Raw genomic sequence first — 26,578 nt, 5'->3', positions numbered from 1 at the left:
TCCTAAAATAAACAGACTTTTTGTTCTGACTCCTGCTTTTCCAGCTGAGGCCTGGCTGTTTCCTCTTTCTTTTTTTAAAACAATCTTTCTAGAAGGCATTTCTCTTCCTTCCTGCCTTTGGGTAATAGGGCTGACATCTGGGAAGAAGGAAGTGATCGACTCCTTCAAAGGTTATATCTCCACCAGACCCGAAAGTTGTTTAAAATTAAGTTGTGGCCTCTGGGGCTCTGAGTCAAGGTGAGCAGTGCTTGGGCCAGACTTCTGACTCCCACGGGGCCAGAAGCGAGAAAGTGAGCTCTTGCCCTGCATCAACCATCGTCAGTCAAGGAAACAGGTCTTTACTGAGTCTTAACCAGGTGCTTAGGCTTGTGGTAGCATGCGGGTTGCTTACAACCAAGAGGAAATGGGGAGGATAGTCAAGATTGGAATATACGAAGTAATTAGACAACAACAGTGAGATAATACAGACTAAAAACCAAATGTGTGTTTTAGACTCTCACAGTTTTAAGAGTTCTTAGAATCAGCAAGATGTACTCGTTAAACAATTACGACCTTGGGATCAGAGGTTCTGGGTCTGAATTCCTAGCCTTATACACCTAGTGCCCTATATAGCCTAGTCCTCTCATTTAAACTCCCTAGGCTTGGTTTTCTCGTCTGCAAGATGGAGATGCTAATAGTGTCTAAAATATGGTCGCTGCGAGGATTAACGAGATGATATATTTACTCAGTTAACAAAAAAGGGCTGTTGAGTGCCTTCTTTGTGCAAGGCAGCATCTAAGTGTATGGAGTTTGCACATGTCCCTGAAATCCCAGTGGCTACAACACAGGTGTTTATTTCTCTCTCATAGTCTGTGTCCATGGAGGATCAGCTTTCACTCTGCTCCCTTCTTCATTCTAAGGCCAAAACTAAGGAGCAGCTCCCATGTGGGACATGCACGCAAAGGGAAAAGAGCAATGCCAAAACCGTGCACCCCCACCCCTGTAGAGCAGGGGGTCACCGTTGGGGCAATGCACAGAGTGATTTCAGACGGAGAGAAGAGTCCTGATGGCCCAAGCATTGTTGCAGTGATCTAGGTCCTGATGGCCCAAGCATCGTCGCAGGGATCTAGGTGAAAGATCTCGAAGTTCTAGGCCTGGATAAGAACAGGAGCAGTGGGGAGAAAAGGATAGATGGGGCAGCATGGGCTGGGGAGGTGGAGAGGACGTAGCAAATGACCGTATTTGAGGAGTAAAGGAGGAAGAGGGAGCTAAATCGGGAGCCCTGGCTTCCACGCCTAGCCCTGCCACGGCTTCCTCACATAAAGTCAGACAAGTCGTTGAGCTTTGCTGGCTTGCGGTGCTGGAGTGTGAACTTTAATAAAAGGGGAGACCTGAGTCTGATGTGACCCCTGAGGTTCCTTCCAGCTCTGTCCCTCTGTGGCTCTAAGACTACAAGGTCTTTGTCTCAGGAGGCCACAGACTGTGGGGACCCAGGCTGTTGGCAGGGAAAGTTGGTTTGGAAAGGAAGACGTTGTGAGAACTCCAGTTTGCATGTGTCTCAGCTCCCTGGGTTCTCTGCCTTCCACTGTGCCTCTCTGCTCATAATCTTCACTTTCTCCTGGGCTTTGTTGTGAATCCAAAACAAGAGATAGGATTTCTTTTTTCATCTCCAGAGTGGGATCTGTGGACACACAGGGCCTGAGGTCGTGGGACTTATGTAGCCGTGTGTACAGTGTTTCTCCAGTATCCTGGCATCTTTATACGCTTCTTCCAGCATATTTCATCTTATGAGAACATCTTCACCATGTCAGCCTGGGGGTCTGTTTGGGGAGAAAACTTACTGCCTCCTCCCCCATATATCCTCACGGCGAGAAACTTCTGCCAACGCTTCCTCTCGAGGGCATGCTTCTGCCTCCCTTAGCTTCTACTGGCCCCTGCCCTTGGGAAGAGGGGTAACTTGTCTGACTGGCAAGAGTCTGGCGGTCATTTGGCTTTTCTTCTGTGTTGTGCAGGGTGAATATGTTAACAGTCACTGCACTGAAAAGACAACATGGCCATATCTTTCTCTCTTCTCTTTTGCTTTCTCGGTTCACCTGGTTCAGGCAGGATGGGGATCCCTCGCTCTTCTGCTCTCCTTTGTGGTAAGCAGATTAGGAAGGAATTGCCTCTCAAGGACGCAGATAGGTCTTTGTTCCAGCTTCCCTATCTGTGGTGACTAGATGAGTGAGTCACTCCTGCCCTGCAATTCAGGTAACTTTGAGATAGTGGCCTGGTGGCAGGAGGCACTTTGTGTAGCCTCAGACACGGGTCCGTCTCAGGCAGCACGGAACTTTATTAATTGGGTCTCCATTAACAAAAGTAGCACCTTGATGGCAACTTAGCTCCTTAAGTCCCTGCTGTCCTTGTTTGAAATGAGAATACAGTGAAGAAGCGGCACCATGACCTTCCACAGAACACTTTCTGGCATCATATCGCGGTTGGTAAGGGCTTTCAGACCCCCTTCCTCAGCTTTTCCAGTGGGCACGTGCAGCTGTTAAGAGAGGGGACTGCTCGTCACCGTGCATCACAGCAAGTAGTGTGTTTATGAAGCTGAGTGGCCATCAGCCAGTGTCTGCTTGACCCGGAAGCTGTGTTTCTAGGAAGCTTAGTCCAGCTCTGTATCTGGCATTTTAACCACTTCGGCCAAAATGCTGAGTTTGCTACTTTTTTCATGTGGTCATTTCAGTTAAATGACTACTTTGATTTTTCAGTATTGACTTTATTGTGCAGTCTAAGTTCACCAAGGATGACAGTTGTACCTAACAACTTTGAGGTTTTTAGCCTCTTTCCTATCCCTAGCACCAGGCAGTGTTTTGAAATATGCCTTTTAACTGGCAGATATTTAAGTCCTGACATGATGTTGGCTATCTCATGATTTAAGCCCTTGGTAAGCATTGTGCTTTATTCCGTGAGAAGAGAGTTTTGCCAACGTTCATCCTTCTGATTCTAAAAAGAGCATGGACATAATAGAAATAAACTTGGCATATTTCGAAGCTATTTTGGGGGCCTTTTCACTTTGGAACTTTCATTCATTCATTCATTCATTCATTCATTCATCCATTCGCACATTCTCTCCCTCTCTGTGCAATGTAAAAGAAGGAGATTAGTTTCCTTTTAACGATCTCCTCCTCTTTCAGCAGTTCTGTGTTGTAAGCACAGCTTCCTAAGTGAGACTGTTGGTAATGAACAGAACCACCCAAACTAGTTCAGACAGCACAGCCGGCTTCGGCAAGGACATGGGGCATTTCACAGAACCTGATTGAAGGAAGTCTTCCTGTGCCTGGTGGAGACGGGAGTGTCAGCTGGTCGAGACTCTCTGTCTCTGTTCTTCGTCCCTGTCTTCTTCCTGCCTCACCTTCCACCTGACAGAGCAGCCTCCTGTGCTTGCTTCTGTCCCTCCTCTTCCCTTGTAATTCCAGCTCACCCTGGTGCCACTGTGGGCCCAGCTGTATGGCAGTTTTCTGACGCAGGATTCAGTATTGCCTCATCACGGGTCTCGAGAGAAGACCCAGCTAGTTCATGTCTATTAATTATCTGCCCTTGAGTTAGGTGGCCGTACCTCACCCACACAGCTTCAGTAACAAAGGGGGTGGGGGGGAGGGGAGGACGTGTGGTTTGTAGGGCTTCTCCACAGGAGGGGGCAGGGCAGCAGAGTGAGTTGGGGAAGGGAGGCACGATTGAATGAAATTCTGCTATGCTCCCCTAGAGAGACAAACTAGTGCATAATGTAGGATGACAATTTAGCTTTCCCTAACACGGTTTTTGATAATTAGACAACAGAGTGCCCATCGCAGACAAGTTCCATTTCTTATTCACCTAACTGTTTCACAGAATGAAACACTCGACCAACATACGGTTCCTAATGGCACCCCTGTCTCTCATTTGCTGTGACTTCTTGCAAGCCAGGGTATATGATAAAAACTATGAATCTGAAGTCACAGGAGTTACTGCCATCTCTTGCTAGTTTGGTGACTGTGAACTAGTTCCAACTTCTTAGATTCTGTTCCCTTATTCACAGAATGGGGTTGACTTGCTCCTCACCAGCCTCTCTGGGTGCTCTGTGAGGAGCTCATGGTAAACGTGTGTTGGATAATTTTGTGAATAGTAAAACACTATACAGATGAGTTCAGGTATTAATAAATTATGTTAGAGATGGGAACAAAGATACAGTTTTTTGTTTGGCATTTAACATGAGGTGCTATGGAATAGACCATCTGTCATTTGCTTACCCAGGGAAGGTCGTGGCTTTAGGCAAGATCCCTAAACATCAAGTTTCTGGCTCTCCACCTTTAAGTCTCAGGGCTGTCGTGAACCACTTGGAGTTCGTTGGATGAAAGGTGTAATGAGAGGTAATAGGTGTATGCTTCTTCATCGGTGTGCATATCATCATGGTTCCTGGTCATGATAGAGGGCCTTTGGTTCATTTCGGAGGTGGAATTGTTTTAATCATTACAATGGTATCACATGGACTGGTATCTGGGGTGCTTTTATTATCTGGGTTGCTTTTAATCAGATGGTGATGGTGAGGAAAAAAACGTGGATCACAAATTATTTCCGTTTTGCAAACAAGTAAAAGAAACAATGAGTCGTAGGTCACTCAAGTAGTAAGTTAAAGAGCTAGGATTCAGTCCAGTTTCATCTGATTCAAATTCCCACATTTTTCTATGTGTCACTGGCACCAGATCTTAGAGCCCACTTTAATCCAGTGATTTCTGATGGGGGTTCTCAGATCCAAGAGGATCTATGAAGATAGAAATAAAATTGTAATGGGAAATCTTAACATTTAACTATAACAGGATTTTGAGTTATGTTAGCTATTTCCCCTCCTTCTGACCTAATTTGTCAGTTATTGATTATTTAATTAATACAAGAAAACTAATTAAATTTTCAAAAATGCTGTTTGTTAGACAAAGAGTTTCAGATTCTGAAGCTCCTGAAAGGTATATAGGGGTCATTGATGGTTAAAACGATTGTGAAATATAGTCTAATCCAAAGACTGCAAACTGATGGGTCATCAGCCAAATCTACTGTAAGGAAGTGTTTTGTTTGGCTCCTAAAGTATTTTTTATGAATACTTTTATGAATTACTGATGAGCATTTAAAACTTGGACAATTTTACCTCAAAAACCCAAAGTTTTTTAAAACATTTTTTTAACATTTTATTTTTGAGAGATAGAGTGTGAGTGGGGGAGGGGCAGAGAGAGAGGGAGGCACCGAATCCGAAGCAGGCTCCAGGCTCTGAGCTGTCAGCACAGAGCCCGACAGAGGGCTCAAACTCACGGACTATGAGATCATGGAGATGATGCCAGACGCTTATTAACCAACAGAGCCACCCAGGCGCCCCAAAAGAAAACAGATTTTTAAAGCTTCTTTTGGAAATTCAAAAGTTCTGACAATACTAGATCCATATTTTTCCATGATGTTGACCAGCTGGCTTCTTAGATAGGCAGGTGCTTTCCAATTTACCAGTGTTCACCTGGCCCAATTTATTCATTTGTTTTGTGCCTTGGTCTTTTTTTTTTTTTTTTTTTTTTTTTTTTAAGTTTATTAGGGAGAGAGAGAGAAAGAGCATGAGCCAGGGAAGGGACAGAGAGAGAGAGGGAGAGAAAGGATCCTAGGCAGGCTCCGCACTGTCAGCACAGAGCCCGACTTGGGGCACGAACTCATGAACCGTGAGATCACGACCTGAGCTGAAATCAAGAGTTGGACACTTATCAACTGAGCCACCCAGGTGCCCCATGTGTCTTGGCCTTCTTATGCTGCTATTTTAAGGTCTTTCATGCCTTAAAGACCTTAGACTTGTCTATTTGGCTCTACTATGTCTTTGAGAACAGGAACCACATTGTCATCTTCAGTTCAGCAAACACCATTGGCATCGTTTGGGGGGTTGGGAATGAAAAGAACAGTAAAATGGAGGTCCTACCCTGAGGAATATCACAGCTCAGCATCGTCTCTTTTTAATTCATTAAAGTACCTATCACCTTGGTATGTACGAAGTGCGGGTTCAAGACCTACTTGCTAGAATATGACCTCAGAAAGACTGAGGTCAGAGCACTGACCTGCCATTTATTGCCCACTTAAGCTATTTAAGTAAACTCTTCGGCTGCAGTTTTCTGGTCTCTTAAATGGGGATAATCTTGGTGCCTGTGGGGTGAAAAGCAGATTGAATGACCTGATGGTCATCGGGGGTTAGGCATGGTGCCTTACATTTAATAACTGCCAGTGTATGGTGACTCTGATTACTAGGGTTAGACATGCAGTTGGCACTCAATTAATGCTTGTTGAATTAACAAGTGAGTGGGCGGAATAAAGTGTAAAGAATTAAATGTGTTTAAACAGGCAAATAGCTGTCAAGGATGATGTCACCAAAAGTGTCTCTGGCAGGCCTGGAAACCACAGATTTTTGATGGCTTTGAATGTTCTGGTTTTAATGAGCCTAGAGAAAGTGCATGTTGTGGCAGAATCAGCACCCAAACTGCTGTAAAACACATTTATAAGCTTACCTCTGTGGAATAATATCAATCCCAGGTTAATACAAGGTGATACAAAGTTGAGAAGAGAGGAATAAATCTCCAGTAATCTTGCAAGGTAGACTTGTGCTTAGTGTTTTGAGAATGTACCCAGGACTTCAGAGTTGGCCTGTAGGCTAAGACTCCCCGAAACAGCAGGTTGACATTATCTCTGTGAACAAGCATCGTGGTTGCTAAGGTGACGGCCCGAATGGGAAGAAGCATTAGGCCACTTTCCCAGGGCTCCTGGACTGCTTGCTTCTCTTTTTCACAGCCTTAAGGGACAGGCAGAGGGGAATGGACTTATTTACTCTGTGTTATTACTGTCTCATATAACTGTTACACTGATCCTGTGAAACAGTTTATTATACAGATGACAAAACTGAAGCTCAGAGAGATTAAGAGACACGTTCCAATTCTCATACATCTTGTAAGCGGCAGGACAGGACTCTGGCTCTTTCCATAACTGCACAGAGCCTCTCAGAGCCAACCTCACCATCTCTAAGGGTTCACTCTGGCCATCCAACCCATTCTCATCCCTGCTCCCAAAAGGAAGCTCAAGTAAAGGCCAGCAAAGTAGATTTACTAAGTGAATACACACTGCTCACTTTCTTCTTACTCATTTTCAACGCATGATTATTTAGCAGCTACATTATGCCAGGAATAGCTGCTGTTGCAGAGGATACAGGGTGAACAAGCCAGATAAGAGGAGGTCCCTTCCTTAACTCTAGTGGGAAGAGGCAGACAAAAAACCGAAAACACTAGTAAACCACTAAATAAAATAACTTCAGATGTCAGTATTAGGAAAGGAAAGAAGGGATTTGATTGAAAAGGACTGGGGAGAAGACACTACTGTAGATAAGGTGTTCAAAGAAAAGCTGAGGAGGTCACTTCTGAGCTGAAAGCTGGCTGCACAAAGGAGCCAGTCAAGCACAAATGGGCATGGGGAGCATTGCAGGCAAAGGGAACAGGAAGTTCAGATTAGAGGCTGGCCTCCGGGGGACTGTCACAGGAAGACCACTTCACCTTTTAGACTTTTTTTCTTTTAATGTAATGTGCTTAACAGTGGAGCAATGTTTCTGATTTATAATTTGAATGACAATATTATATTATTTGATATTATTTTTCTAGATATTTCGGCAGTGGGCCTAGTAAACTTACTTTAAAAAGCCTGTGAGCTATACAAGTCAGGGACACAAGCTGGTTTGTAGGAAGAAGACACCTCTGTTTCCTGGCAAAGACCCACATACCTTAGGCTCTGCCTGGGCAGTGTCACACTGCATTCAGGGATGGTAAGGACCCAGATATGGCAGGATCAGGGGGAGGCCTCCAGGAGCCCCTATCACACAGACAGCACTCGGACATCTAGGAAGGGAGCCGCCGGATGATGAGAACACTTATTTTGGTACCAAACGAGGTCATTCCCGGGATGTTTTTGGTTATCCCAATGGGTAAATTCTAAAACAACAAGGAAATTAAAACAAAAAACACTTTTTTTTTTTTTTTTAGGAAAGCGTGGACTAAATACAGAGCATAAAATAATTTAGGAAGTAGAAGGAATGCCATGAACTCAAAAAGGTTCAAGTGGAATAACTTCCGAAACATTAAGAATCACTGCCTTGACCAGTGTGTTCCCAGCCTCTACACCCTGAACGTAGTAATAGGAATTAGAAAGCTATTTGCAGCGTTTCAGGAATATGAATGGCTAATAAGGTTAGACAGGCTATCATTCACTCCGCGCCCTTTTCGGTCACTCTTACATTGGTTCCTTCCGTATTGCAGCAAATCCTTAATGAGTTATCCACTGTGTGCCAGGTAGTATGCGAAGTGCTAGGAAATTTTTTAAATGACTAAAATAAGAATCCTTGCTGTGGAGACATTTTAAGCGTCTGGAGAGCAAAGGGACAAGTAAATGGATCATTACAAAGCACTATAACATGTACTGATAGAGGTGTTTATGGAGTGCTTTGAGAAGTCCACACAGTGGGGCAAATGCTAGCCATAGGGTCTTGGAAAGCTTCCTAGAGGAGGGATCACTAAATCTAAGTTTAAAGGACGTATATAAATTAGCCAGATGGGTCCAAGGGAATGAAATTCTTGGCACTGGGAGGATCATATACTTAGATGCAAGGCTTTTAATTCTCTAGAGTGCTTATGCATTGTATCAGAATTGTATCAGGCTTTGAGTAAAACTCTGGTATCAGTAGCTTAAGCAAACAGAGGTTTATTTGTCACACGTATTACGTTTGGAGGGAGGTGACTGCTGGCTTTGGTTCAGTAGCTAATGATATCAGTCTGCCACATGTCTCTGAGACTCCCTGGACTTGTTGCCATACGATCAAAACGGGGCTATGGCTTTGGGTATCATATCTGTGTTCAAGCATGAAAAAGGGGTCAGAAAAACGGCCATGTCTGTCTTAATCAGAAAAGTGAACATCCCCCACCCAAAGCAGAAGACTTATTCTTCTGTGTCATGGGCTTAGACCAGGCTACATTTCCCCCGCCTCGCCCTGCAGTGTATGCACATACTTAACCCTTCCACCCTCCAGAGTGGAAACCAGCAAGGGAAGCAAGTTAGCAGTGACTAGATCAACCAAACAGTGGTCTGCCAAACACATTTCATTTTACTTTTCCTCATGATAAGCTCAAGAGTAGGAGAAGCAGGTGTTCTTGGCTCCACTTCACAGAAGAAGAAACTGAGATCGTGAAATCACAGAGCTGTACCTTTATTTAGCAATAACAACAACAGCATGAGGGCTGATGTTGATTGTGTGCTTATTACACACCAGATTATGCGAAGCACTTTACATTGTTCTCTCATTTCGTCCTCGCAGCCCCAAGAGGCAGGCTCTCCTTACTTGATAGATGAGCAGTCTGAGGTGTAAGATGTTGACATAACCTGCACAGGGTCACAGAGCTAGCCTGGAGCAGAGCCGGGATTCCAGCCTCAGTTCTCCTAATGCTCTTCTTGCCTCTTCTACCTGGAAACTCTCCGAACTTTCTCCCCATGGATCCAGTAAATGTGCCATCTCACTGACATTGCCCAGAGCCCTTGAAGCCATCCCATGCCCCTGTTAGTCTTGTTAATTTATTTGAGCCACTCCTGTTTCTTCATTATTGCCTTTATGGACAGAGAATCCAGCAACACATTATTTCAAATGTTCTGCCATTATGAATGCATTTCCTTTCATTGTAATAGCACCGACCATAATGAGTACATTTTGTATTCGTGCAGATGTCACTGGTGTTTTCGATGCTCCATTCTAATTTATGTTGGAAAATGAATACTTAAAGTATTGCCCGGGCTCCCATTACTCCAGAGGAAATGAGGGACACCCGGTGTGTATGCATATGTTTTTGCATTCATGCAGCAGATGGAATGTTTTGGTCAGAATGAATTGTGTGCCTGAAATGAGTCTGGCCCTTTCCTGGAAGGACACACTGGAGGTAATTTGCTGTGCCTATCGGCGAACCTGTGCAAGCAGGTTTCTCTATGAATGAGTGTCTGGGCCTACTGAAGGGACACAAATTATAGTCAGATTTTGTTAGAAAGGGTAGAGTGAAAACTTAGCTGATTGAGGGATCCAGGTCCTGGGGTATCCCGAGAGCTTGCCTTCATGTGCACAGCCTGCGAGGTTGCTGATGTGTTCAGTGCCAACAAATCACCCCATCAGCCAGCCACACACTGTTATAGCCTTTTTGACATTGAGGGTGAGTAATGAGACAGGCCCACTGGGGAGCAGAAGGTGCTTGGTTCGGGGCTAGTTGTGTGAACTGATCCTTACCTTGAGAGACTATCTGTGAGGTGGAGGGATGATGGTAGGCATAGAGTTTGAAATGCCAAATTGTGGTAGAGTGTGGCTTCTTTGTGGAGAGAGGCTGAAGTATTCAGCTGTCCAAGAAATGGTTTTCCCTACGTTTGAAACAATATGTGGGCCATAAGTCTCTAGACATCGGACCTGTCTGTTGGGGATACTTAGGGTGGTATCTTTTCAGATACATCTATGCCAAACATACCCTTTCCAAGGCTTGGTATTGAGGTGGTTACAGGGCACCCTGGAAGATAGCATGTGAGCCCCATTATTAGGAATCTTCATTCAGGGCTTCTAGGAATTCAAAAGAAGCTGACTTGGTGGTTTACAGAAGAGTAGCCTAAATTTCTGTCAAATCCCACATTTTTATATCACACCTATTCCAGTTGCCCTTTAGTAAAAGTTGTGTGCTCAGTTCAGGACTCCTGACTTCATATACGCATGTATATACAGTATGCACATAGATTGGGGGGTCTGGAAATGTTTTTCTTTTAGCAAAAAAGGGAAAGACCCTTTCTAAAATTTGGTGTGGGGGAGAGCAACATTTTTATATCTAAGTGATCTTAAATCTCACTAGCTTCTTATTGCTAAAAAAGAAAATCTATCAGAATCTAGACTGTAGCATTTCAATATTTGTCCTTTTCTGTTTCATAGGCAGTGCTTTCCCCTCCAAGTTTCTGCAGCCTTAATTTTTGCACAATTCACCTGACTCTTCTGTCAATACTTAGAACACAGACTCGAAAGAACTAGTTTTTCCAAATCTTTCTAGAAATATGAACCCAGAGAAGACCAGTGCAGTAATCTTAAAGAAGTTATTGTTCTTTACTTCCTTGATGACAAAAATCTACTAACACTGTCCTCTATGGAAAATTCCATTTTACAGGAAATTCTGTTGGACCAAATACATTATTCAAACACGAATGTACCTTGGGGCGCCCAGGTGGCTCAGTTGGTTGAGCGTCCGACTTTGGCTCAGGTCATGATCTCATAGTTCATGGGTTCGAGCCCCATGTCAGGCTCTGTGCTGACAGCTCAGAGCCTGACGCCTGCTTCGGATTCTGTCTCCCTCTCTCTCCACCCTTCCCCTGCTCACACTCTGCCTCTCTCTCTCTCAAGAATAAATAAACACTTAAAAAAGAAAAAAAGAAAACACCATGAACGTACCAGCTCTGAGTTGAATCTCTGAGTCCCACATTCTCTATTATTACAAACTCAAATGCCCATACTGCTCGCCGCATCCTCTCCAAGAACACAGCAAGAGGCGAACACTTCAGAGCCACAAGGCTGGGCAGTCTGCCCCATTGCTCACCATTTCCTCAGGGGTGGTGACTTGTTTTTTTGTTTTGTTTTTTGTTTTTAGTTTTTATTTATTTTTTGAGAGAGAGAGAGAGAGAGAACAGGGGAGGGGCAGGGAGAGAAGGAGAGAGACAATCCCAAGCAGGCTCCGCGCGCTGTCAGCGCAGAGCCCAACATGGGGCTCGAACTCACAAACCGGGAGATTGTGACCTGAGCCAAAATCAGGAATCAGAGGCTTCACTGACTGAGTCACCCAGGTGAGGGGCAGTGATTTCACTTCTGCCCTGGGGCGGGGTTGGTCTGAAGGGAGTGCAGGAATGAGGGTGCAGATAGAAGCTGTCTCCTAGAGCAATGGCTTCACGTCTCCTCCTCGGACAGACGGCAGAAGTTGCAGTTTACCACCAGAGCGCTTTGGAATCTGAAGTGTAGGAGACCGAAGCCCAAGAACCTCTGGGTCTCCGCGCCGCTGTGGGGCCAGAGTGAGGAGCAGGGGTGAGGACACAGTATCAGCCTGGTTCTCTTTCAGTTCGCTGCTACCTGCTCGGTTAAGCTGGCGGGCAAGCCCGAGAAGCAGCCTGAACTGCTCTCTGGGGGAGCTGCTGATCTTAAGAGAGTTCCTCTAGCAAATGTGCCTTCAGGGGACCATATAACCAGATGCAGAGCCATTTGCGTTAATTCATCCTACACATGTCTTTTGCCTCCTGAAATGTTCAAGGTTCCTGCCATATGCAGACACAAGCGTCTGGTCTCTAAATAGCTGTGCGCGTAGTCCACTCTAAGATGATTGGACAGCCGGGGGACCGGCCCCACAGAGACTATGGCTCCCTCTTCCCTGGACTTAAGTTGTCTGTACTTCCACTGCCATCCTTTGGTTACAGTTGTCCTTAGCCATGAAACAAATTCAGGGTCTTTACATTTTTCCTCAACAACAAGTGGCACCTACTGAATAAGAACAGGTTGACACCAAATCTTTGTATTTTCTAAAACTGTTCACTGAAATAAAACCATTTATAATAATAGCCATCATTTATATGGACCTTGTGCCAGATACATGTTGAGGGCTTTAATAAGTTATTTTATTTAGTACTCACAACTACTCTACGACGTAGGGGTTCTTGGACCCATTTTACAGGAGGGTATTAAAACGCAGAGAGGAAAGTGACTTTCCCAAGATTCTAGTATCTACTTACTTCAGAACCCAGTCCTTCCCTTTCAGATGGTTATTGCCAACTAGAAGAGTGAAGAAAGATGTCATCAAAGAGATTCTGTTAGCCCACTTAAGATAGATAGGTTTCCTCTTACTTTAATCAGGTGGACAGGAAAGGCCATGGTGCTCTATAGACCCAGAGCTAATTAACCCAGGGGTGACAGGTACCAACAGGTAGGTCAGCACAATGCACACCTGGCGAGGGTCGCTGCCCTGCCCGACATTCTTTTTGGTGGGAAGAACATTGGTTTTGCAGTTGGGCAAATCCGGGCCCCAGAGGTGATCAAGTCACTGGCCTCTCTGAGTCTCAGTTTTCCACATCTGTGAAACAGGGCATCATAATGCCTTCTTCCCAGAGATGTGGTCCAAATGGGATGGGAGAGTGTATGTCGCTGCCAATTGTAATGCGTGCTCCTTGGATAATTTTTTTAAAGTTTATTTATTTATTTTGAGAGAGAGGGAGCTCAAGCATGGGAGGGGCGGGGAGGGGGGTGGGGAGGCGGTAAGAGAGAGAGTCCCAAACAGGCTCCATGCTCCTCATGGAGCCCAACGTGGGGCTGTCTCATGACCGCAAGATCATGACCTGAGCTGATACCAAGAGTCAGACGCTTAGCCAACTGAGCTGCCTAGGTGCCCCTCATTAGAAAAAAATTTTTTTAAATACATGGTTGCTTAAAATGTCATTTTACTGTGTGTTAACAGAAGGTTTCCCAGGCACCCTGAAGCGTTTTGGCCCCGGCAGGAGAATGGTGCGATCCAGTGCTCTGCAGTTTCCCCAGAGGCGGGTTCATCTTCAGAACCAGTTCTAATTTTTATGGCCTGTTTTTCCCTCCAAGGTGGGAGGTAGGCTGAAGCCTTCCCTCCTGCCCTTTCTATCCTATACCCTCCCTGAAGAATTCTCCCACCTCCCTTTTGTGATTTCCTTAAGTGCTTTTAATGGCCGCTTGACACTAGAAAGAGATTCCCAGCAGGCACTCCATCTGTAATGGCTGCTGATGTGAACTTGCGGCTGACCTCTGGGAGAGCAGTGGGGGGTGAGCAGGGAGTCAGGCTCTGCTCCAGCAAAGCAGGGTGGTGGGTCCCTGAGCAGCCGGCAGGCAGCTGGAGGAATGGCCGCAGACATTTGCTTCACACCTTTGCCACCTCTCTCCTGCACGTCCGGAAGTGTCCTCAGCAGAGGATTATGGTATGGGTAGACCCCCACATTCTTGACACCAGCCACAAACAAAGCAAAAACAAAAACAGTACACAGAGGGCTGCTAGAAGTACATTTCCGCGGTGGCTCTGGGTCGGCGCTGTGAGGAGCGGTGCGGTGTCCTCAGGGTCATCTGCAGTCGCCAGCGCCAGCCAGCCATTATTCCACCGCCTGCCACCTGGGGGCCCACACTGCCTCCCACTCTTTTTTAGCCTTCTAAATATGACTGTCTTCGTCAAGGGGAAGGTGATGAGGTGCAAGAAATGGAGGGAAAATGCAAATCCCTTGTGTCTTCATTTCGCAAATAGACACACAGCTGCTAAACAGGGTTGTAAGCGGTTAGTCATAATACGTGCCCTCGAGCAACAGCTCACTGTCTAGAGGAGAAAAAGCCAAGTATCATATGGGGTTAATACCACCCCAAGAGACACGTGTGGTGGCCAGCGACCAGTGCCGGGGAAACAGATGTCACATTAAGTCGTGTGTGACTCTCTTGTACCTGCTGGGCTGTGCCCTAAGCCACACAGCCAGGACTTTATAAAGAGGCTTCTGTGCCCACCACTGTTCACAGCCTCCTTCCTGACCTCTCAGCCCTGCTCACCTTGTCCACTCCCGAGCCTTCCTGGACCTTCTGAAGTTTGGACCTTGTAATGGATTGTCCTGTTCATGGACCTGGCTCACGACTCAAGGCTGTCCCTCTGCCCCTCTTGCCAGCTCCGACCCTTGCCCTGCGTCCGTGGCAGTTGTTCATGCATATTTCCCCACGCAGGCTGCTCCTAGGTCTGCTGGTCTCACCAGCCCCTGGGATTCTACATTTGTACCACCCCCCACCCCCCTACCTTGAGCAGGGTCACCGCCAAGTCCCAGGCTCTGTGAGCCTGAGAGCTGAATGCTGAATGGCCTGTGCAGGCCAGAAGGGTCGGGACACCCTGCATGGAAGACGTAGCCTGGAAGGCTGGTTCTGATTTGGGCAGGGAAAGGGAGAGGATATTGCTATTCCAGGCTGGAGCAAGAGAGGCCCTTGTTATGACTTGTTAACAGCTGTTAAAGCCGTCAGTGTGAAGGAGGAGTTTAGAACTGGAGCTGCCACAGAGATTTAAGGATTATCTGTGGATTTCAATGCCATTACTGTTCTTTACTGGAGGGCAAGGGAAGGGGGGAGGTTGGAACGAAGGAGAAAATAAAGCCTCTAGTGCAGAGTTATGTCAGATTCATGGAGTTTTACACTCCTCCCCCAGACAGTTTTTGCATTCCTATGGTAGGCCTGATTTGAGAGTCTGGTCTTAACCCCTGGCAGGAGTGCCCTTTATAAAGCCTTGATATGACCGTTCATTCCAGTTAAGATGAGTAAGAGCTAAGTGGGTGACCATCTTTTCTTTAACATGGACCGTGGTTCCCGCGGTGGTTGCTAGGCCCCTACAGATAATCTCACCCCGTTTCCAAAGCCTGGTCTGCCATCCTCTCCACTGGGCAGGAAGAGGCATGTGATTAGCCACCAGAGTCCTCCGGCCCCACAGGGCTCCAAGGCCTGTCGGACATCAGATGACATCATAAGAGCAACAACAAGAGGCAAAGGATGGGTTAACCTCATTGTGGCAGACATTTTACAACATCTACGCGTGCCCGATAATGACAGCGTATACCTTCAACTTGCACGGTGTTACGTGTCGATTATATCTCGATAAAGCTGCGGGGGGGGGGGGGGGGACCAGACTCCAGAGAGCTTGGGGAAGCAGTTTGGGAAAGCACTGTCTTCCAGCTGAGCATAAAGCAAGTGGTTCCATAGGCTCTGCTGAAACTCTATCTACAGAATTGTCATTTTTTTAACCTTTTTTTTTCTTTCTCGTGTATATTTCAGTCAAGGGCCCTAAAAATAGTTTTTAGAGAGGAGTGGCTTTATTGTCTCCCAGCAAATGTTTTTTAATTTAAAAACAGGCCCTGAAAGAATTCTCTCATCTTTTCCCCAAAGTGGTTAGCTGGCATATTTATTTCATTGTCATTCCCTCCCTCCACCCCTCAGTGCCGGGTGGAGTGAAGATCGCAGTGGAATGTTTTAAACAGTGAGTGGGTGAGTGGGCGGGGAAAGCACAAGCTCTCTACACTTCCTGGTAATGTCTCATGCTGGTGTAGAAGAGCCATCAGACATGTGTACTATCCTATACAAAACAGAATTCTGATTGGGACGCAGAAGTGAGAGCCTGAGCTGTCATCTGATCCAGGAAGGAGGAAGGGAACGGAGCAACGTGGAGTGAAAGTCTGCTAGGTCAGGCACTATCTTGCACACCGTTTCCTGAGAAGAGCGGTTACTTAATGAGCATTTACCATGTGCCATATGCTTTTACATTCATAAAGGACCTGGAATCATCGGTCCTATTTTACAAATGAGGAAACTGAGGCCCAGTGGAGTAAGTTTTGCCCAGGGGACCCAGTTAATAAGTGGAACGACTGAATTCAAACCCTGATTTCTCTGTCCTTCCTGCTCCTCTCAGTGTGAAAGCCAGGGTGGAAAAAGTCTGACAGCAGGGAGCCATCTAGATTGCGGACAGATGCCCCTCAACTCTGCAGCTTTGGAGGGTGACTGGGCCTTCCTTGATACTAAGGGGAACATTCCCCTGATGCTTTGGGGCATTTGGATTATCTTGTTCTGGCTGGCCCCAGTGGAGAACAGTTGCTTTTCAGGTATCATGAATAAATGTTCCGACATCTGATTTATGTTGGGCCATAATCAAGATGTTCTGCAGATGGATAGAACAGGTCTGACGAGGTGGGACTGTGTCATTTGAGTGTTACAGCAGAGCTGACTTCAGAAAGAAAACAGGAGGAAGGCAGAAGATGCCTTTAATAATCTTTATCTGCATCCTTCAGCACCCTGCGCTTACACCCTAGTCCTGGCCCTGTAAAAGATGATAATTTCTCTTTCTCTCACAAAACTTAACCAGCTACCTTGTCCCGTCAGCTTCTAAGATGTCAGCTGGCTCACCCAGAAACTCATCTGTGCTCAAGTGGCATGCAGTGGTCCCATGACCTACCTTTGTCTTACAATAGCTACTAAGTTTTTCACTCTAGGGACTCAGCCAAAAGTGTCGTACCTCAGACTAAAGGAACAACGTCGATAAGGTCTTCAGGTTTAGTGGCTTATGGGGAGATCTTTTGAACATGACAGGGGCCGTAGCTGCCTTTTCCATGATGTCGTGTTGGGTACCTGTGACTTTCCCCGGTGCCTAGGGCAGCCCTTTGACTCAGAGCAGTGGGCTTTGTTCAGCCTTGAGAGTGGGTGATGGCATGCAAAGAGCGGAGACCTGCAGCACTCGTTCCTCTTTTCTCTCTTTGGTCTGGCTCTCCGGCGTGGTGTGTCCGTGCACTTTGGGTCATCTTCCTCTCTCCTGGCCAGACTGGTGCCCTCTCTCATCTGACGGCACTGACATGGAACCTGGGGAGAGCCTCTTGCAGGATTCGCCGAACGTAAATTGGATGGGATGTTCTCCTTGGCTGTCTGTCTGCATCAATGGAGCAGATTCCTACAGTCCAGATCTTGGCTGTACCTTGAGCTTTTGGAACATTGGGGTAGGGATAGCTTTCTTACCTTCTCCACTTCCTGGGGGGCAGGGGGACTCCTAGCAAGAGTGTTTACTGCAAGGGCAGGGATAGGACAGAGTAATAAAGAGGCAGGGAGCCAGGCCTCCGTCTGATGGGTTCCTTTTTCTAAACCTCTTCTTAGTTATGCTCATTTCAGAGAATATAAGCTGGCCGGAGATGCCTGAGTTGTTCATTAGGCATAAGACACCACCTTGTAGTTTACTGTTTCCCTATTTCAGAGCCCCCTCACTGTCCCTGGCACAGGCCTTCGACTCCTGGACAAGTGAGTCTGGCTTTGGCAAAGAGGGAGTCGTGGGCTCTGCTTGGGAGCAAGCGTCTGTTCACTCCAGACCCCCAGCATCATACATTGGCAACTGTAGTGTCCATCCAAGGGGAGTCTTGGACTTGCCCTAATGGTGCATAATCACATGTGAGCAGCTTGATGCCTGCCTGGCCCCCATGCAGGCTTTATATTGAGTTACTGCTGGGTGTGTTTTTTCCCCTAAAATTCTGCTTGCGCTGCCTTGGAGAGTGTCACACGGAACCCAGGCTGAATATTCTAAACATAGCCCTGGTTCACGTTGTGGAGTGCTGGCCGTGTGGCAGACGCCATGTGGAGCCCTGACCCCCTTCTCGTCTCCTGCTTTTCCCCACCCACATCCCTCCCATCTTCTTGAGAGATGCTTTGAACATGACCCATGAAGATAAGTGTTAGGAGCTGCTGCTGAGATGCTCTTTCCCTCATGCACCCTCTCACACGTTATCTCCAGCCGCTGGGAACCTCCCACAGCTCCCTGGACATGCCGAGCTGCTCCACATCTTCAGGAGTTTGTTCAGGCTGTTGCCTCCACCTGGGGTGCCCTCCTTCTGGCCCCGTAGGCTTCCTGGAAACTACCAGTCCATCTGTCAGCACTGAGTGGCGGTCTTTTCGGTCTCTGTGAGCAGAATTTACCATCTCTTCCTTGTCTCATAGCGCATAGGCTGCATTCTTTGCCAGTCCGTGAGCTCCAGCCGAACCCCCTGTTTTTCCATCACCGGCAGGCAGTAGGGGCTCAGCCGCCGTGAGATGAAATAGAAGCAGTTGGCTTTGGGATAGGAGTACTATGAAAACTGTTGAAGGCGGTTGAGTGCTCGTTACTTGTCAGTAAGTACATTAAACGCCCTACCTATGACCTCATTTAACACTCCTGGCAACTCTGGGAGGGAGATCCTGGTATTTCCCCTTCTTGAGCTGCCCTCCGGCACCCATGCGCCCGTCCTTCTCTGCCCCAGCGTCCTGCTTACCCTCTTCACAGTACTTTCCTCTGTCTGAAACGATCTGTTTCCTTGTTGCTCGGTTGTCTCCTTCACCAGACAGGAAGTTCCATGAGAATGGGGACCTTGTCGGCCGTGCTCACTGCTGCAATGCCAGCACTAGTACAGTGCCTAATACACCGTGGGCGCTCGGGGAGCGTTTGTTCGCTGAAAGAGCAAAGGAGTGAATGAAGATGCCCCGTGTCACAGATAAGCAGATTGAGGCTTAGAGAGGTTATCAGATAGCTTTGCCAAAGTCACCCAGCTTAGAAGGGCTTGGATGGGAATCCTGGTTTTATTCCAAAGTGGACGATCCTCACAGATGATACCACCTTCGTTAGGCGTTTTCCAAGGAGACAGATCTTCATGTTCCTAGGAGAAAGTCTGCTTTTCTGTTGGATACAGTTACTGCCTTGAAGGCCATTCTTCCCCATCTTCCACTTTACCTGCTAAATCCTTTCTCCTAGGCCAGTGCAGGTTGTGTGAGGTACTGTGTGCCAGCCGTCAGATGCCTCCTAAGTGCCAGGCGTGTTGCTAAACACCGGGGATAAAATGGCGAATGAGAAACAGATTCAGCCTCCCAGGAGCTCAAGTGGCGAAGACACATTTATAATACAACCGCATGAGGGCTGTGCTGAATCCCTGAACCCCTGGAGGCTGTCGGGGAGAAGCAGGGATCTGTCAGACCACCTTCATCACCGGCTCCCTGCAGGCAGATAAGGGGGTGTCAGCCCAGCTTAACTCAGATGTTCTCCTCTAGGGGGTAGAGTGGAAATCGGCTGAAACCTTGAAAGGAGCATCCTAATTAAAAGGGTAAGAGGTGGATGCCTCTGACCTCAGGACAGACAGGATTGAAACTGAAACCAGTGTCTGACCCAGAGGCATCCTGCCCTAAGTCCCCGGGATGGTGTCTTGGTGGCGGGCCCTTTGGCACGACTGTTGGCTGGAGCCCACAAGAACCAAGATGAGCATCTGAGGGAAATAGCGAACTTGCAGCCAGGGTCCTACAGGGAGGTCACAGGCGGAGAGACTGTTGGGATGCCTTACAGCAGGGAGGAAGGTTTCTGGTCTTTGATGTCCAAACTGGAGTGTCAGTGTCCAAGACCTTGGACAGATCTTCAGCGGTCAGCAGAGCTCACCGCCCGCGCCACTGGGAGTGAGGAACGCAGCCAGGCTGACTTCACGTGCACCCTCCTGTGCCGCTGTCACCCATCACCGAGTCCCCTGCCCAGCCTTGGTCGCAGTTCCAACTCCGCCTACCTGTGGGACTTGGGGATGTCACTTCGTTTCTCTGTTCCTCGTGTTTCTTCATCTGTAAAATGGACTGCTAGTGCTGTTAGGGCTCTTGCTACAAAAACTGAACGTGAACATGTTGGAGAGGGATTAGTTCAGTGCCCAGCAGATAATAACGATGGCGTCCACTTAGTGAGTCCTTACACGTGTCACTATCTTCATTTCACAGATGTGGAGACGTCGGTTTAAAGAGGCCTCCCACCCACGGTCTCATGCTGATGTGTGTGGACCGGGGCCTTGAGGCCCTGTCTCCGGTTCTTAGCTGTGTGCTTTTCCCACCGTCCCTACCATCACAGTGGCTATCCCTGCTCTCCCACTTCTGGACCCGTGCCTCAGCTGGTGTTTCTACAGAGGGAGGGAGGAGAACCACGAATAAGGCCCCCTTTACTTCCACCTTGGCCTGCTTGACTCTCTCCCTCTGCACACCATTAGGGGAAGGGAGGATAGCTAAAGTTGAGAACCCAGACCTGCCTTGAGCACAGCTCACAGCTGGATTGTGGAGGGCTGGAAGTTGCCAAACATGCAGCTGTTTTATAAGGAGGCCAGATGAGAACATTTCCTCACGCGGAGGAATTGGCCCTTCAGATTTCCTTGCTTGGGGAGGACTGGACTTGAGCTTGCTTCTGCTTTGCCCTCAGTGACACAGCATTCCTTGGACATACCCATCCTTTACCAGTAAGGCTTAGTCATTTGTAAGAGTAACCATGTCTGATACAGCATTCTCAGCCACACCTGGTGCCTCCCCCCACCCCCTTGTGGTTCTGTGTGCCCGGTGATTGCAGTGACAGAAAAGAGATAGAGCTCGGGCTCACCTGTAGAAATCAGCTGTCCGTGAGATTCCTGGGAAGTTTCTCTGAGACTGGCAAGCTGCCCGCAGTTAACCTGGGAAGGCTTGGAAGGTTTCTAGAACAATAATACCTCAAGGAGTTATTTTGATAATTCACTGGGTCATTCATTCAGAAAATATTTGGTGAGGTTTCCCTGGTGTCAGGCACATTATCCGGTACTGGTGATACAGCAGGGAACAAAATACTTAAGGCCGCTTAGCATCTCAGAGTAGCTTTAGGTAGTGACAGGTGCCATGGAGACAATACAACAGTCTGACGTAATTGTGCAGGGCTGGGGTGGCTGCTCTAGACTGCTTGGTCAGGGGAAGCCTCTGAGAAGGTGACATTGAAGCCAAGACCTGAATGTTAAGGAGCCAGTCACTCCAAGCCATGAGGGGAAGAACTTAGGGAATCAAAGAGCAATGCCAAAGCCTTCCTGCAGGAACAGGCAAAGCCAGTGTGGCCAGCAGGTGGCTTGAAACGGGTTAGAGAGGGAGGCAGAGGCCAAATCGTGCAGGGATTTGGGAACGGTGGGCTTTCTTCTAAGGCTACGGGAGGCCATTAAAGGAGTTTTAAGTGCGGCAGCACCATAATCTGTTGCACATTGAGAAGTATTACTCTGAATGCAGCTTGAAAACTAAGCAGTAGTGAAGTAAGGGTAGAAGTAGGAGGACCAGTCAGAAGGCAAGGGCAGTAGGTCAAGCAAGAGGTGGTGGTGGCCGTGGAGAAGAAGAGGGAACCAGCATGGGATGGATTCTGCAGTGCGAGTCAGCAGAACTTGCTGGTGGACTCGATGGGATAAGGAGAGGGTGCTTCTAATGTTCTGAGCACAACGGTCAGCACATATGATGCACTTAATAGGCTCTAGCTGTTTGCTGCCATCATTGACAAATGGCCAGTTACCAGACACCAAGGGAACAGGCCCGGAATTCAAGGAATCTTGAACCCATTCAAATGATGGCATGACGCCTACAGCACATGTGTGACGTCCATGTTGGCTCTTCTCTTTGTTAATAAATGGCATTCTTAGAGAAAACGGGGCCTGCAAGTTTGACAGTGTATTCAGGAACCAGAAATGTTGATTTCCAGTTCATCTCACCGCCATCAACTCACTGTATGAGCGTCAGCCTCTCTTAGGCTTGATTTCTTCATCTAGAACTATGAAACGTATTGAGCACTTTCTGTGTGCCAGGTACGATGCCACGCCAAGCACTCTGTATATGCTCATCTCTGCTTAATCTTCCGTGCAACTCTTCCAGGAGGGCACTAAATTGTTCTCCATTTCCAGGTAGGAACACTGAGCTCACGATCCCACAGCTAGTAAATGGCAAAGCTGTGACTCAAACCTAGGTGCTTCTTCCCTTAAATCCACATTTATAACCCTCTGTGATATAAGAAGCCACAGTGGGTCTTGAGAATTGGTTTGCTTCCAGTTTTCAACTTCCGGACCTCAATTCAAGGTCACCGTGGGACTCAAAACTACTGAGAACTAATCTGGAATACTTAAAAAAAAAAAAAAAAAAGCCCACAATTCATACAGAGATTAGAGATTAGTGTCAAGTATGTATTTATTTATTGATCCTTTCTCCCTCTCCCTTTGGTAACTTGTAAGATACAGCAGCTGAGGCAACAGGAAATTTGAAGTCCAGCATTTTATGAAATCTTATGTTTAAGATTTCTGTGGAAGGAAGCTGCTTGAGTGAGATTTGGTTTCCATTATTCACTTGCAAGAAAAGATGAGAAAATGGGGTCAGGGGGATTTCCTGAAGGTGCAGGGAGCAGGGAAGGTAAGCCCTTGGGCTATTTTCTGCTTCCAGCCACCCCACCCTCTAGAGTTGCCTGGCTCCTAATAGGGGTTTAGGAAAGGTTCCCTTCCAGTCCCCACCACTGGAGGTCATCAGTTATGTGACATCCAGTTGTGCTGGGGGAAGAAAGGGAGGCTGGGGGAGGCCCACAGAAAGAGAAATGCCCCCATGGCATTTTCCTCTTGAAGTTCAATGGGAAACTGAATAATAACATGGAAGCCATTTCAGAGACGAGATACACACACACACTCATGTACGCTGTGTGCACACACACCCCCATTCTCAGACACTTTGCAACTGTCCAGTGTTGGCAAGAGTGTAAGGAAAGGGGCACTCTCATACCTATATGAGTAATGATTGTAACTCAGCCTCTGATGATTTCTGAAGGACAATGTAACAATCGTATATCAAATGCCTTTAAAAGTACATCTTCTTTGCTTGTTGGAGAAATACCTGATTCTAGGACTGGGGAAGGAAATACACATCATGAGCCTGGAGCATTTTGTAGTGCCAGAAAGTAAGGAAGTGCTCAAAACAAACCCCCAGCAAACCCCTCACTGATGAGGGCATGTCAGGGGCCATAGGAGCTGATGAAAAGAGCTCCCAAAGGCCAGAGCTGAACAATTTGACCAATAATAAACAGAGTAGTATTTATTGGTTTATAATCCAAAGTGTAAAACTAAATATCCATGAGTCCATACTGATAGAAACTATTGAATAAATAAATAAAGAAGAGACAAATCTCATGTTCAGAAGAATTTACAATAATGTGTGCAGACACTCTGCCCTGATTGAGGGAGAAAACAACTCCTTACTCCGTAAGTGTGGTTTGCTCATAGTGACTTCCTTCCAGAATGTACAGTATGGGAAGTAGGGAAAGAGTAGCTTTCCTGTGAAAAACCTTAACAAGCACAGCCTGGGCCAAGCAATCAAGGTCAGCATCAGCAGTGCTAAGTCCTATTGCTGGCGACCTGGATATGTGATGAGAATAACAGGCGTCTCTATAGTTCTCAAAGGCCCAAAACCATGGCTTAATCATGACAAAAACATCAGACAAATCCCAGCCAAGGGACAGTCTACAAAATACCTGGCCAGTACTCCTTGAAACTGCCAGTGTTGTCAAAGATAAGAAAGTTGAGACACTGTCACATCCAAGAGGAGACTGAGGAGACATGATGACCAAATGAAATGTGGTACTTGGGTAAAATCTGGAACAGCACGAGAACATCAGAGAAAAATCAAGGAAATCTGAATAAAATACAGACTTCATTTAGTGCTAGTGTGCCAATATTGGTTCATTGTAAAAAACACACTTTACTGATGTAAGATGTTAATAATAGGAAAAACTACATGTTGGAACCCTGGGGACTATCTTTGTAATTTTTCTGTAAATCTAAGGCTGCTATAAAAAATAAAGTTTATTTTAAAAACATGCCCTGTGACCCAGGTGTTTCCCTTCCTTCTCCTTTTGGAAATAATTAAGGATGAACCTGCAGATTCATCCACATAGATATGTGTCACAGAGGTGTGGGATAACAAGTGAGGATTAGAAATAATTTAAATGTCCAGGTACAGTAAATCCATACAATTAAGTCATGGATCACAATCTTATAGACATGTATTTCCTTTCTTTTTTAAGTTTATTTACTTATTTTGAGAGATAGAGAGAGAGAGAGAGAGAGAGAGAAAGAATCCCATGCAGGCTTTGTGCTGACAGGGCAGAGCCCACACGGGGCTTGACCTTAAGAATGGTGAGATCATGACCTGAGCCAAAACCAAGAGCCAGCCACTTAACTAACTGAGCCACTCAGGCGCCCCTAGATATATATTTTCTTGATAAGAAAAGGTATTTATGATTGCTAGTTGAGTGGAAAAAGCAGATTCTGAAAGAGCCTGTGAAGCATGTATTTTTATATATGCATGAAGGGGTAAAGATAAATACCTTTCAGTGTGTTAAAGGTAATTATCACTGATGCATAATGCTATGGATTTTTCTTTCTTTTCATGGAAGCAGTATTTGTTACAGAAAGTACAGATCAGCAAAAAGTAAAATGTTACTTTCTGAATTTAAAAAAAAAAAAAAAAAAAGAAGGCTGGAAATGATTCCTTTATAAATCCAGCCACAGCAACAGGAGACTCCATCCTAAGAAGGGAGTTCTGAGAGTAGGTGGGGCATTGGCAGGCTAGTGAGTGTCTCCCTACAGACATGCACCACCTGAACAGACCTGCTGGAACTGCCCTCCCCCTCCCCCCTCCCCCCCCCCCCCCCCGCCCTGGCTCCCATAGAAACAGGCCACCACCCACTAGCCCCTGTGGAGTGTAAGAAGGGTAGCCACCTATAAAAAACAGCACACAGGTTGCAGGGTGCAGGGAGATCAGAGCTGGCATTGTGGTCAGAGGGTGGACCCGAGGCCAGGCTGGAGACCCAAGCCTCTCTCAGAGGCGCCCACACTGGTCTGTAAAGGCAGAGGCAGCTGGAGGGCTGAGATGCAAACCCAGTGTCTGTTGCCTTCTCCTCCTGTAGTAATCCTACCCTTACCTGGCACTGTCTCATCTTAAAAAGAATTTGCGTGTACCTTCCATCGTATTACAACAACCCATGGAAGTAGGTATCATCTCATTTTTCAGGGGAAAAAAATTAAGCCTCAGAAGACTTCATGGCTATCACTTACTGACTGCATAACAGGGTGTTAAAAGATACAGGCCTATGTCACACCTCTTACCCAAGCCCAGTTGCATATCTCAGGGTTCTGGAATCTGCATAATCTAGATCCACCATTTACCAACTGGGTTTACCCCGAGGAAGTTATGTACCTTTGCTTGGCCTCCATTTTCTCATCTGTAGAATGAAGATCATAACACCCATCCAAAAGCTACTATTCGGGTTTAGTGAGATTGTGTGTATAAATTGCTTAGCACAGCGCATGGACCATTAAGTTGATGCTCTGTGAATAATGGTTATTATTGAAGAGAAGGTTCATGGGATAAAGTAGAATGCGATCTGGGGAGAAGGATCCTTTTCCCCCGTCTTTCCTGTGATTTGAGAAGGAAGATACAGCAAGGCTGGAGCCACCTGAGACTTTTTTAAGAGCCATGATGAACTGACGAGTCAGAGGGCTTTTGCTCCCACCAGGCTTTAGTTCTTGGCTCTCTGTAGTGGGTCCTAATCAAGCAGTGCTATTCAACAACCTGCTATTTGGACCCCGCCAGAGAAAGAGGTGAAGGAACCTGGAACATTTAGGCCAGCCTTCAGATTGAGCTGGAGAGGGACGTACACAGGAAGCAAGAGAGAAAACAGTATAAATGAGAGCCAGTTAATTAGCTCAGCGAGCCTGTGTGTCAGAAAGGAGCTTGGCTTTTGTCCGGTTTGGAATTTTCCTAAATTTCACTTAGAACGCAATGCATCCTGATTGCCCAGAGTCCCCCAGCAAAGCCAGGACTAAAACTTTGAAGTCCTCTCGTGTTTTTCTCAGTTAACCCGGGATAAACTGAGGACATTTCACTTCCTGTTATATTCATACCTCACTTAGTTCCATAGGCAGCGGCTAAAAATCGAAGTTCTAATTCTTTACAGCACGGTGACCCCTGCTCACTGGCAGGCTAGGGCAGGTGACAAGGGGCACAGAGGTGGCTGTCCTGCTCCGTCTGGTGGAGGAGTGTTCTTGGATCTGGGCGTGCGGTCCACCCCCGAAGCCAGACCGGCCACACGCTTACTGGAACTGGGCAGCCACAGCCTCAGGTGGCTAA

At 46.8% G+C, this 26,578-nt stretch overlaps 1 protein-coding gene across 2 annotated transcripts in view; it reads left to right on the top strand.

Annotated features, from left to right (window-relative positions):
• Positions 1–26,578, top strand: part of TRIM44 (tripartite motif containing 44) — a 109,967-nt gene that overhangs the window by 73,297 nt on the left and 10,092 nt on the right. The window contains exon 5 of one of the 2 annotated variants that reach the window (XM_060606366.3): positions 19,667–24,829. The exons of the other annotated variant lie outside the window; for it this stretch is intronic. Coding sequence (XP_060462349.1) covers positions 19,667–19,673 — 7 coding nt within the window. The 3' untranslated portion in view covers positions 19,674–24,829. Of the gene's footprint in view, positions 1–19,666; positions 24,830–26,578 lie in introns of those variants that run through there. 2 annotated transcript variants of the gene reach the window in all.

Source organism: Panthera onca, chromosome D1 (assembly GCF_046562875.1).
Source record: "Panthera onca isolate mPanOnc1 chromosome D1, mPanOnc1 haplotype 2, whole genome shotgun sequence".
NCBI classification, from domain to species: Eukaryota; Metazoa; Chordata; class Mammalia; order Carnivora; family Felidae; genus Panthera; species Panthera onca.
The sequence above is the reverse complement of the archived record's forward strand: the minus strand, read 5'-3'. Positions and strand labels throughout refer to the sequence as shown.